The sequence below is a fragment of the Hylobates moloch genome, unplaced genomic scaffold (genome assembly GCF_009828535.3).
Source record: "Hylobates moloch isolate HMO894 unplaced genomic scaffold, HMol_V3 SCAFFOLD_8, whole genome shotgun sequence".
NCBI lineage: Eukaryota > Metazoa > Chordata > Mammalia > Primates > Hylobatidae > Hylobates > Hylobates moloch.
The window spans coordinates 92,178,106-92,192,357 of record NW_026652283.1 but is presented as its reverse complement, the minus strand read 5'-3'; the positions used below and the strand labels follow the sequence as shown (position 1 = coordinate 92,192,357).

At 37.5% G+C, this 14,252-nt stretch overlaps 1 protein-coding gene and 1 pseudogene across 10 annotated transcripts in view; one reads left to right on the top strand and one right to left on the bottom strand.

The window, feature by feature from the left end:
- The window catches only part of LRRFIP2 (LRR binding FLII interacting protein 2), a 133,412-nt gene that overhangs the window by 77,367 nt on the left and 41,793 nt on the right, over positions 1–14,252 (bottom strand). For all 10 annotated transcript variants that reach the window (XM_032162092.2, XM_032162093.2, XM_032162096.2 and 7 more), the window contains exon 4: positions 3,950–4,036. In XM_032162092.2, coding sequence (XP_032017983.1) covers positions 3,950–4,036 — 87 coding nt within the window. The remainder of the gene's footprint in view (positions 1–3,949; positions 4,037–14,252) is intronic.
- Positions 9,238–9,933, top strand: LOC116473676 (ubiquitin-conjugating enzyme E2 D3-like; annotated as a pseudogene).

Below are 14,252 nucleotides of genomic sequence, written 5' to 3'. Positions count from 1 at the left end.
GAACAAACAGTACAATGCCTTAAAAAAAAGACATATATTTGTTCAAAATGCTGTTTTGATACATTTAATGAAAATGAAATATACTCTTTGTTTTTAACCGTTCACCTGAAGGAAGGATGAATGGTTCTATTAAAAGAAAACCACAGTCCCATGAATATACCTGGCCATCTTTTCTGTCAACAAATAGTATTTATTATTAAGTTGAGGCTAAAGTCACTCCTTCAGTTTCAAATTAGAAGGAACTTCAAAAACCGTATTTACTCTTCCAGACATGCATTTACTCTTTCAGAATCACCACTGATTAAGAAAGACACCTAGTTTAAAAATAGAATCATTAGGTTCATGGAAAGTTGACTAAACTAACACTAATGGGAGGCCCAGGAAGGTGTGGGTCCTTTTCTTCCTGGTCCTTTCACCTTCCAGCACATTACCAGGTGTGGCACTCTCTCATACCTTCAAATACTGGTTCTGCCAATGACTGTGCAAGTTATTTACTTCACCAATTCTTTATAAACACATCTATAAAATTGGGACAGTAATACTGTCTTATAATGTGAAATAAAAACCTATGTAAAAAGCCCTAGCACAGTGCTGACATACAGTATGCACTCAAAGTTGGATTCATTTCTGAGCTTCCTTCCTTTTCATTCCCTATTCATGTCCCAACATCACACTCCCACCCAAAAAAAGGTATTATAATTAGGGGAAATTACAAATACAGGAAAATTTCCTTCCTTCTAGTAACTGACAATCCTATTGTGGATTGTGTGTGTATGCATCATTTATTTTACTATAAATATCAGCCATTTATATTTTGTATTGTAACTATGACATGCCAACTTCTGCTTATGGGCTCACAGATAAAGCAGCCAGAGAGACAAAGGTAAATGAGAAGAAGAATCAGTTTAATTTTTTTCTTTTTTTCTTTTTCTTTTTATTTATTTTGTGTACCTTCAACCAACTCACACCAATGAATCAGTTTTTTGTTGTTGTTGTTGTTTGTTTGTTTGAGACAGAGTCTCACTCTGTTGCCCAGGCTGGAGTGCAGTGGCACAATCTTGGCGTACTGCAACCTCTGCCTCCCAGGTTCAAGCGATTCTCCTGCCTCAGTCTCCCTGAGTAGCTGGGATTACAGGTGCCCACCAGCATGCCTGGCTAATTTTTGTATTTTTGGTAGAGATGGGGTTTCACCATGTTGGCCAGGCTGGTCTCGAACTCCTGACCTCAGGTAATCCACCTGCCTCAGCCTCCCAAAGTGCTGGGATTACAGGCATGAGCCACTGTGCCCAGACCCAGAGAATCAGTTTTAACAGGGTAAAAGCAAGTGTCAGAAAGGGTTAGAAGTGATAATTATTCCCATCTGAAAAAAAACGCCACTTTCTCTGCAGGTCCAAGTCCTGCCCATAAATCAAGACTTGGATTAGTCACTACCTGAATTTTAAAACTCTAGCCCAAAGGTCATCCCTTTCAATGAAAATCTAGCGTACTTACTGCCTAAACTACACACATTTCACAGAGGGTTAAAAAAAAAAAAAAAAGATTTGGCTGGGCGCGGTGGCTCACACCTGTAATCCCAGCACTTTGAGAGGCTGAGGTGGGCGGATCACCTGAGGTCAGGAGTTCGAGACCAGCCTGGCCAACATGATGAAACCCTGTCTCTACTAAAAATACAAAAATTAGCTGGGTGACGGAGGTTGCAGTGAGCTGAGATTGTGCCACTGCACTCCAGCCTGGGCAACAAGCACAAAACTCCATCTCAAAAAAAAAAAAAAAGGAAAGAAAGAAAGCTGCTTGTTTAGCAGCAATCAGATAGCAGTTCTTAACCCTTTAGGAATTACAGACTACTTTTGAGAATCTGACAATAAAAATACCTGTGGGCATTTCCCATAAAAATAATTACATTTGAAAGTCTGCAGTAGAATTTAAGGCTTCATACCCCATCTCCCAAGCCTAGTCATATACCAAGTTAAGAAGCTCTGTAATAGGAGACAGTGGAGAACTTACCAAGCCTAAAAAACGTTCAAATTTAGGAATGATTCACATTATCTAACATTTTACTGATTCACGATTTGCTTTTACAGCTAACAAATTTGAGAGTAGTGGTAGAGAACTTAAAAAGGACCTGAAGGAGTTGATATAATAAGAGTAATTTTCAGAGGAAATGAAAGAATTACTTGGGTCATCTTTCAATGAAGACCATGTGGACTTAGTTTTGTTTAAAAAAGGGGAGACAGAAGGGGGGAAGAAAAGAACAAACCCATAAAAAGAAAACACACATTCATTTTCTCACTCTTTCTTGATCAGGAGCATTCGTGAGATGGTGAGGATACTGACTACAACATAAAACGGCAGGACTCCAAGTATACCTCTGGTCTACTACAGACAGAATAGACACTCTGACCTTTAGGTTCACACAAGCCAAACACTCCTACTTTGCAAACTATTAGTTAATATTTTACTTCAAGACTGCATTATTTCAGCAACTGATCACAACATGCAGGACAGGCAATACTGGCCTACCAGCCACTTCTGAATCTGTCCCCATTTCCGATCAAAGGAATGATGAGAGTACTAGAAATGCAAAAATTTCATAAACCAAATAGTTTCTAACATATTGCATTCTCCAAAAGCCTTAAATTAATCATACACATTTTCCCTAAAGAACAATGATAGCTGACTCAAAGTTACACATTCAAAATACATAAAATTAGTAAGCTAAATATGTTCAATAATAAGAGATGCATGGTTCCCTGTAGTTTAGAGAACTGTAAATAGAACTTACATTTAATAACTGTCTCATTCACTTATTTATTTATTTATTTTTTTGGAGACAGGATCTCACTTAGTTGCCCAGGCTGGAATGCAGTGGTGTCATCATAGCTCACTACAACTTCAAATTCCCAGACTCAAGTGATCCTCTACCTCAGCTCATCCACTTATTATTATATTTAGTATAATTTTAGGAGTAAAAAGACAACGGATTGCAACACTTCCTCTTCAAGTCAAGAACCACATTCCATATTTGAAACTATACATGAGGTTAAAATTAGCAACATGTCAATTGTTAGTGTTTTTCTTGAGCTGTGACAATATAAAATATTTACATTGCTTTTTAACCTGCTTGCAGAAAATTCCCCATCAAAATCAAAAGAAAGTGTTTAATACTGTCCCATAGGCTTTTGCCCCTTCATACTACTACAACATCAAAAATATTTATTATGGGAATTTTCAGGACCAAGTCAATGTCAGAAAAGTAAAAGCATATTTATTTCATTTTAGTCAGCCCAATTTCCATATACCTATTCTTGAAAATTTTTTCTTGTTTTCCTTTCTGATAAAAGTATAATGAAAGTTTATAAATTATAGAAAAGTATAGAAAGAAAGTAAAACCAACAATAATTCCACCACGGACAAACTGCAGTATTAATAATCACTTCTTTCTAGTAGTTTTTTGATGCTATATATGGATACTGGTTTTTGTAACATAAAATTGGGGTCCTACAAATCTTATTGTTTTGGTTTGCTTTTATCTCATATTCTTACACATTTTCCTCTATTATTAAATATGCTTTAAAATTGTAAGTCTGAATGACTTTACAGTGTTTTACTACGTAGATATCATAATATAATTAATCCAAATTTTAGGACAATTAAAGCTATACTACACTTTGTCATTGCTAAAGCTCCCTTAGCTAATTTAAGTAAAGCACTCATAATACTAGTAACTTATAACAATGTACACGATAATAGCTATAAATGTGTTTGTTGTTACTACTTAAAACAAATATCACATTTAATTTGCTGGCACAGAATGGCTTGATAAAATACATACATCAGTTTATACTATTCTCAATGTTTCAAAGGAAACCAGATTCACATCAGAATAAACTAGCCAAGTACTGATTTTGGGGGAGACAAATATGAAATTGGGGTTATTCCCTCAAATTACCTCTTTTTGTTGCCGTTCCAGTTCTCTCATGCGTATATCTCTTGCTTCTGCCCGGGCGGCCCGTTTTGCTGCCAGCCTTGCCTCTGCCTGAAAAGTAATATAAAACTCAGCTTTATACAACAAAAACAAAAACAACCTGTACACCAGATTTGAAAATAAAGAACAAATGGGACATTATCATGCAAAAGGGGTGGGGAGGACAAGATATTATCTATCAGCAAGTTTGATTGATTGTTTTAATCAACTCTTATAAACTCATTTCTTTCTCTAGTTCCTAAGTCTCTCCTCAAATCCGGGCCTTTACCTTTAACTTCTTGTTTGATTACACACTCAACACATTTCATACAGTTTGTTATATGCCTCTCCAAACTTACTCTTTTTCCAGCATTTTTTCCCCACTGATTCAATCATATAAACTAGAAACTTCAGAGCCAACCTCTCTTTCATTTTGGACACTGTCAATAACCAGTCTCCAAGTACTGACAATTCTCTACCACTGAGTCTCTATCAAACCCATCTCAGCTTTCTTTATTCTCACTGTTCCTGCTCATTTCAGGAACTCTTCATCTCCCCACTCCCCACCTCTGTTTTAAAATTGAGACAGAATTCACATATCATCAAATTCACTATTTAAATGTATACAATTCCGACTGGATGCAGTGGCTCATGCCTGTAATCCTAGCACTTTGGGAGGCCAAGTCAGGAGGATCACATGAGGCCAAGAGTTTGAGACCAGCTTAGGCAACATGATGAAACCCTGTCTCTACTAAAAATAAAAAAAATAGCCAGGCGTGGTGGCGCACACTTGTAAACCCAGCTACTTGGGTGGCTGAGACAGGAAAATTACTTGAACCTGGAAGGTGGAGGCTGCAGTGAGCTGAGATCATGCCACTGCACTGCAGCCTAGATGACAGAGTGAGACGCTGTCTCAAAAATAAATAAATAAATGTATACAATTCTGTGGTTTTTAGTATACTCACAGGATGTGCAATCATCATGACTAATTCCAGAACATTCTCATACCCCAAAATGAAACCTGGTACCCGTTAGCAGTCATTCCCCATTAACCCTTCCTCTCAGCTCCTGGCAACCACTAATCTACTTTCTGTGTCTACACATTCGCCTATTCTGGACATTTCATATATATGGAATCACACCATAGGAATTCTTCATCTCTTGCTTGCAATTACCTCCAAATCCATCTGCCTACTTCCAGAATCTGCCTTATAATTTATCTTCTACATGGTTATATGATGGACAAATCGGCCTTTTGAAACGTATTATTTCTGATCACGTCATTCCACTGCATAAAATCCTCCACCAACTCCTTATTACTTATGGTTAAAGCAAAAATTCCACAGAACAGCACAAAGGGAAGAACAGAAAGAAGAAAGGTAAAACTGAAATAAGGCTCCTCACAGTCAGGTCCCCAACTTACTTCCAAGTCCAGTAGTCCCCCCCTTATCTGTAGTTTCAGTTACCCATGGTTAACCAAGGTACAAAAATATTAAGTGGAAAATTCCAGAAATAAACAATTCATAAGTTTTAAATTGTACGCCATTCTGCGTAGTATGATAAAATCTCTCAGGACGTCAATCATCCCTTTGTCGAGCATATCCATCCTGCCTATGCTACCCATTTGTTAGCTGTCTCAGTTATCAAATCACAGTGACTGTGTTGGAGTAATCCTCATTTTATTTAATAATGGCCCCGAAGAGCAAGAGTAATTCTGACAATTCAGGTATGCCAAAGAGAAGCCATACAGTGCTTCCTTTAAGTGAAAAGGTGAACGTTCTAACCTTAATAGAACAAAGAATCATGCACTGAGGTTGCTAAGATCTATGGTAAGAACAAATCTTCTATCCATGAAATTGTGAAGAAGGAAAAAGAAATTTGTGCTAGTTTTGCTGCCGCACCTCAAACTGCAAAAGTAACAGCCACAGTGCATGATAGTTAAGATGGAAAAGGCGTTACATTTGTAGGTGGAAAACATGAACAGAAACGTGTTCCGATTGATGGCAATCAGGTTTGCTACTATCCACAGTTTCAGGCATCTGCTGGGGGGCTTGGAATGTATCTCCCACGGATTGGAGGGGTGGGGACTACTCTACTTGCTCCACATGTACTGGATGCATCCCATCTCTCTCCATTGCTGGACTCTATTGTGTTCTGCTACGCCTCTCTTCACAAACTATTTGGCAGGAGCTGTTCTCCTTTCTCTTATTCAGTAAAATATAACCTTCTATGAAGATTCCCCCCAGTCCCTCTTTCATAAAGTAAGGCTCTATACCCATGTCTCTGTTGTGGCTTTATTATGTTGTATTAAAATTCCATGCTTCTCTCACCCCATTTAGCTTCGATATCTGCTAAAAAAACAAATGAATTGCAGGGCATAGGTCACAGTATCAAAGAAATGAGATAAGGAAATAGCTTAATGTGCCATGTGAAACTTAGAAATCTTCTGTCTGGTTTCTATATGGCAGTGGAATGGTTTCCTCTGTCCTTGGTCACATCCTAACTCTGATTCAGACTATCCCCTCTGATAACTATAGTTGTTGTCTTCCCATGTTGTTATATTTGTGCCCAAGTCTCATAATAAGAATAAACTCAGCCAATGTTTAAAAGGATCTACTACATGTAAGCCATTATGCTAGGTGCTGAAAATACAGAGTAAGATATGACATCTCTGCCCTAAAGCAGCTCACAAAGTTGAAGGATACAGAAACACAATGCTTATGGGAAGGAAGCATGTAGGAAGGAGAAATTAGTTTTGCCTGGCAAAGTCACAGCAGGCTTCTAAGAAGCAGAGAGAGTTAAATAGTTAACTCCTACTCAACTATTCCAATTTTGGCAATTTCCCAGTCTGTGTAACTGGTCTTTTAATAGAAAAACCCCTGCAAAGTAAATTGTAATCTACCAACCATAAGCTGTAACCACTAACAATCTAGAGAAATTAGTTTTCTCCCATGAATTTTACACTGGCCTCCATCTTTTCAAAACCTATGCTCTGCTTCAAGTTATCTGCCTTCTTCACCCCTCTATGAGTAGACACTACTTTCTTATTAGAGTTTTTTTTTTTTTTTAATAGGAAACGCTTCAAGGCTTTTATGCTTAAGTACATAGCAAATATATTTTAAAACCACAAAGCATCAAAACTTTCAAACCTTTTTAAGAAAACCCTATCAATGCGTAGGAATTTTCATTTACATGTATATTAGCTTTGTACCTGAAGCGTCCTTTAGAAATTTAATTCAAGAATGCCAGTTTTATCCTTCTAAGATTTGTCTGTGGCCAATTCTGTACAATCTATACTAAAATGAGACTTCCTTCATAAAACCCAACTTAGAGATAATTAAAATCTATTCTTTAATTAGATGTTTTTAACTACAAAAAGGAAAGGAACAGAAAGAACATGGGCTTCAGAGACACACAAACACCCTTCCCTTTGTTACTCAGCCAACTCACATGTTACCTCCCTTGGAGACTGTTGAAGAGAGGCCACTAAAACTACACACTTTAGAAGAAATAAACAGGATTTAAAACTACTTTATCTGGTTCTTTCTATACATTGTTACTAGATGCTTGAAGCAACATGGATAAGCAGGAGTAGCAAGGAGCCAACACTGATTCCAACCTAGTAGATGAAATATATGCTCTATAACTTATTGTGATATATTTTTTAATTTTTTTGAATAGACAATTATGGGTACATAAAACATACTTCTAGGTAGTTAACACTAGCATTTTCGCCTCAGAATACAATCAGATGAAAGAGCTGCCACAGATTCATTTTAATATACACCTCATACACACAAAATAAATGGGATATAACAATAAAGGACAACCAAGATTTAACTAAATTCACAGTAAAGGCTGGGCATGGTGGCTCACACCTGTAATCTCAGAACTTTGGGAGCACAAGACGGGTGGATCACTTGAGGCCAGGAGTTCAAGACTAGCCTGGTCAACATGGCAAAATCCCGTCTCTACTAAAAATGGAAAAAATTAGCTGGCGTGGTGGTGCACGCCTGTAATTCTAGCTACTCGGGAGGCTGAGGCACGAGAATCACTTGAACCCGGGAGGCAGAGGTTACAGTGAGCCGAGATTGCACTACTGCACTCCAGCCTGGGCAACAGAGTGAAACTCTGTCTCAAAAAAACAAACAACCAAAACAAAATAAAGTTGGCTAAAACACAGAATTACCACTTGATCCAATAATTCCACCTATGGGTATATATACAAAAGAACTGGAAAGCAGAGACAACATATATTTATTTACCGATGTTCATAGCAGCATTATTCACAATAGTTAAAATGCAGAAACAACCCAAATATCTATCAATGGATGAATGGATAGACAAATTATGGTATATACATACTTTGGATTATTCAGCCTTAAAAAGAAAATTTTGATACATGCTGCAACATGGATGAATCTTGAAGACATTATACTAAATGAAATAAGCCAGACAAAAAGGAGTAATATTGCATACTTCCACTTAATGAGAAACCTAAAGTAGTCAAATTCATACAGACAGAAAGCAGAATAGTGGTTGCCAGGGACTGAGGGTAGGGGGAAATGGGACTTACTATTTAATGAGCACAGAGTTCCAGTACTGGATGATGACAGAGTTCTTAAGGATAGTGGTGATGGCTGCATGACAATGCAAATGGATGTAATGCCACTAAACTATACACTTAAATATAGTTACCATGATAAACTTCATGTTACATATATTTTACCAAAAGAAGCTGGCTAATTTAAAAGTCAGAATAAGATATAAATTAGAAGTATTCAGAAGCCTAAATTATTTAAATACTTTTAGAGTCTTTAGGCTGATATGACCCCAACTGTTATAATAAAGTTAATATAAAAATTCAGGAGTTCAACACCAGCCTGGCCAATACGGTGAAACCCCATCTCTACTAAAAATACAAAAATTAGCCAGGCATAGTAGCACGTGCCTGTATTCCCAGCTACTTGGGAGGCTGAGGCAGAAGAATCACTTGAATCTGGGAGACGAACGTTGCAGTAAGCCGAGATGGCACCACTGCACTCCAGTCCGTCCCAAAAAAAAAAAAAAAAAAAAAAAAAAGTAAAAAAAGGGAAAATCATGGTTAATCCCTCCCAAGAACAATGATTAGTTGTTAAATTTGTAGAATATTCACTGTATCACTCAATGAATAATTAGGAATCATATAATGGGCACTAAGAAAGAACTTCTCGGCCTGGCGGTGGCCTGCTCCAGTTCGAGCTGGTACCTCATTGCATCTCGCAAGAATTTGTGGATTTGGGGTTGGAACCCCATCTGGAAGAGCGCAAAAAACTGCTCTTAAGTCACTGCAGAGCTACAGCTCCGGTAAGCCAGCCACGAAGTTGTCATAAGAGTCGTCTCCACAATACCAAGAGCTTGTGTCTGGCAGAGCCGGTGTGAGACGAGACAATGCTTTCCCACCTCCGGGATAACCAAGAGTTTTGGCCAGACTTTTGAGCACATACTGAGAGAGTGAGGAGCCAGATGACAAGCACATAATATGGCACTAAGACAGATTAATAAGGAACTTAGTGATTTGGCCCATGACCCTCCAGCACAATGTTCTGCAGGTCCAGTTGGGGATGGTATGTTTCATTGGCAAGCCACAATTATGGGACCTAATGACAGCCCATATCAAAGCGGTGTATTCTTTTTGACAATTCATTTTCCTACAGACTACTCCTTCAAACTACCTAAGGTTGCATGTGCAACAAGGATTCATCATCCAAATATTAACAGTAATGGCAGCATTTGTCTCGATATTCTAAGATCACAGTGGTTGCCTGCTTTAAAACTATTTCTAAAGTTCTTTTATCCATTTGTTCATTACTATGTGATCCAAACCCAGATGACCCCCTAGTGCCAGAGAGCACATGGATCCATAAAATAGACAGACATAAAAGTACAATAGAATATCTTGGGAATGGACTCAGAAGAATGCCATATGATGCTACCTTAAAGTCAGAATAACCTGCATTATAGCTGGAATAAACTTTAAATTACTGTTTAAAAAAAAAAAGTCTGGGCGCGGTGGCTCACACCTGTAATCCTAGTACTTTGGGAGGCCAAGGCAGGCTGATCACTAGGTCAGGAGTTCAAGACCAGCCTGGCCAATATGGTGAAACCCCGTCTCTACTAAAAATACACAAATTAGCTGGGCATGGTGGCGTGCACCTGTAATCCCAGCTACTCGCGAGCCTGAGGAAGGAGAATCGCTTGACCCAGGAGGCGGAGGCTGCAGTGAGCCAAGATTATGCCACTGCACTCCAGCCTGGGCAACAGAGCAAGACTCAGTCTCAAAAAAAAAAAAAAAAAAAAAAAAGAACTTCCTGGAAAAGAGAACTAAATATGTACTATGGTTTATGTATTTCTACATTAGATACTTCCTTTACCATCAGAATTTTGTATTATGTTCTTTTGGAATTTGAGAAAAGTAGATGAGATACAATAAAAACACGAATAATTTTAAAATGAGCAAAGGATTTAAATAGACATTTCTCCAAAGAAGATATAAAAATGACCAATAAGTACATAAAAAGATGCTCAACATCATTAGTCATTAAAGAAATGTAAATTAAAACCATATTGAGATACTTGATATCCACTAGGATGGCTATAATAAAAAATGTTTTTCAACTGAAAATAATTAAAATTGGCAAGGATGTGGAAAAATCAGAACCCTCATATACTACAGGGGTAAATGTAAAATGGCACAATTGCTGTGTGAACTGCTGAGGCAGTTCCTCAAAAGTTAAACATAGTGATACCATCCATCCACCTCTAAATATGTACCTAAGAGAAATGAGAACATATATCCACACAAAAACCTGTAAATGAATGTTCATAGCAGCATTATTCTCAATAGCCAAAAAGTAGAAATAACCCAAATATCCACCAAGTGATGAATGAATAAACCAGCGAGATTATCCATACAATGGAATATTATTCAGCCTTAAAAAGAAATGGAGCACTGATACAGGGTATAACATGAATGAACCTTGAAAACATTTTGCTAAGTCAAAGAAGCCAGACACAAAAGGTCACATATTGCATGATTCTATTTATACGAAATGTCCAGAATAGGCAACAACATAAAGACAGAAACTAGATTACTGGTTGCCAGGGGCTGGGGAAGGGGAAGATGAGAAGTGACTGCTAAGTGGTATGAGGTTTCTTTTTGGGCTGATGAAATGTTATGTAATTAGGCAGGTGATAGTTGCACATATTTGTGAATATATTAAAAACCACTGAATATTTTTAAATGGCGAATGGTTTTGATGGTATGTGAATTATACCTCAATTTAAATTTTTTAAATAGAAGAGACTGAATGCATCAAAAATGCCTAAGCTAAATAAATACTAAAATATATAAAATTCTAATATATAAAATTTAACATAAAATGGGATAAATGGGAGCTTATAACTTATTAATAACAAGTTTGGAAAATGCTAAGTTAAACTTTTTTTTTAAAATCAGAGTCCTTAATAATATGCATTATGAATCTCAAAGAAGAGGACAGAATATATAGTATTTCTCAGACTTGACCACATTACTAAATAAACCCTAAATGATACTTCAAGGGTCATGCTCCAAGAAACACAGTTTGGGAAATAATGATTAAGTAATATATCAAGATCCAATTACAACTGTACTAAATCTTACCTTTGCTCTTGATACTTATAAAATTAAACTAAATTATCTGAAAAATCACCTCACAATAGAAAACCCAAACTATCCAGATAATATATCTACCATGGTTTGACCACTTACTTAGCAAGGATAGATCCTTATTTTCTTTCTTTTTTGGGGGGGGTGGGGGTGGGGGGCGGGGACAGGCTCTCACTCTGGCACCCAAGCTAGAGTGCAGTGGCATGATCTTGGCTCACTGCAGCCTTCACCTCCCAGGGCCAAGTGATCTTCCCATCTCAGCCTCCTGACTAGATGAGACTATAGGCATGCACCACCACATCGAAACAATTTTTGTTTTTGTTTTTGTAGAGACAAGGTTTCACCATGTTGCCCAGGCTGGTCTCAAACTCCTGGACTCAAGCAATCTGCCTGCCTCGGCCTCCCAAAGTGATGGGACTACAGGTGTGAGCCACCACATCTGGCCTTATTTTCTTTTCTTCCACAAAATAATCCCTTGAAGTACAGAAGGGTTAAGTAACTTGCCTTCCCCAGACAAGCAAATACTGGAGTTGAGATCTACATCCTAAGAATCTTACTTCAGTTCACACTCTTAACCACATTGCCACCAACTTACATCTTTATAGTCCACGTATAATTGCACATCCTTAGACAAATCATAAAAGCTTACTTTGGATAATTATCCTAGGATTTTCAACTTAGCACAGATTCTCTCTTTTCTATGAAATAATACCATCCTAGTTCTCTGAATAGAGAACTAGATATGTAGATAATCTTCTCCTTTTACCGTACACAGTATCTAATAATCAAATGTAGATAATCTCCTTTTACTGTACACAGCCTTTACTCTCATTTTTTATTCCAGTTTCAATTACCCGCCAATGAGAATGACTCAAATCTGGCATCTCAAGCTCTGACTTCTCTACCAAAATAAAAACTTACATTTCTAACATCTACCTTGTCAGCACCAAAACCAGAGTGAATAAAATCAATCTCATTTTCCCCCAGTCAACAGGCTTTGCTTCCTTATTTTCCAGTCTCCAGAAATGGAACCTTGTCACTCTTGTTCAAACCCAAGGTCTGAGGACCTCCTGCTTCCTTAACAAATCTTCCTTTACAATATCCCTTGAATCCATCCTCTCCATCTACTCCAACAGACTCCCTCTACTTCTAAATAGGCTCTTAGTACTTTCACTTACAATACATCAAGTTTTCTAATTCTAACTTCAGTTTCTCCATCTCAACTCTATCCCCATCCTTACTATTCCATTGCGGAATTAATTTACCTGAAACAAGGAACAAGCGAGGTAAAAATGTCTCAAAGTAAAACGTGATTAGCTATATTCTATGATGCCCAATACCCAAAGCATTCCTAAACGTTCTGATATTTAAATTTGGATTTTGTTACTGTTTCAGTTAAATAAACAGAGGGGAACAGGCTAAAATAAACTTGTTGTGGCATTCCAAATGGTGGCATTGGAATGGTGGCATTCCAAATCAGAGACTCATGTGAGGCCAATCAATCGTATTCTAAATTTCCATCCATCCAATGGGTCTACAAGTAGGAGGAACCTATTCAATGGGCTAGGCAGTGCTGTTTCCCTAAAATATAATCCATAAATTGAATTTCACTTGAGACTACTATCTGGGAGGAGGAAAAGGGTATGTATATTTAAGTACTGTATCTAATGAACCACAAATAAGTGTATTTCTTCAGGATGTAGGTACTTTAAGTATATAGTAGATCCCCCTTATCCAAGTAAGTTCCAAGTCCCCCCGTAGATGCCTGAAACTGCAGATAGTACCAAACTCTATCCCACGGTCATCAATCAGAACATGTTTCTGTTCATGTCTTCCACTCAGAAATCTAGTCTTTTCCATCATAATATGCTTATCACACACACTGGCTATAACTTCTGTGGTTTGAGATGCAGTAGGACAACTAACACAGATTTTTCTTTTCTTCTTCACAATTTCATGAATAGAAGATGTGTTCGTACCACAGATCTTAGCAACCTCAGCATACAATTTTTTTCCTTACTAAGTTGAGAACTATCACCTTTTCACTTAAAGAAAGAACTTTATGGCTTCTCTTTGGTGTATCCAAACTGCCAGAATCACTCTTGCTCTTTGGGGTCATTATTAAATAAACTAAAGGTTACTCAAACACAAACAATGTGATACCATGACAGTCAACCAGCTCCTGTGAGACTATCTAGCAGGTAGCGTATACTGTGTAGATACACTAGACAAAGGGATGATTCATGTTCTGTGCAGGATGATGCGAGATTTCATCATGCTACTCAGAACAGTGCACAATTTAAACAAAAATAAACAAACTGTTTATTTCTGAAATTTTCCATTTAATATTTTCAAACTGTGGTCAAACGTAAGTAACTGAAACCTCAGAAAGCGAAATCACATGAAGGAGAGAATCTGCACAATGAACCATACAAGGTTTTTAAAAACGAAATGGGTACCAATCAACGTGTAGCCTATTTAAAAAACAACAACAAAACAGGAAGGTATTTCCAAGATATATAATGTAAATGATCTGAATAGTCCATGGAAAAAGTTTCTCTGCAAGACCTTATCAGTTCAGCACTTCTTTCATTATTC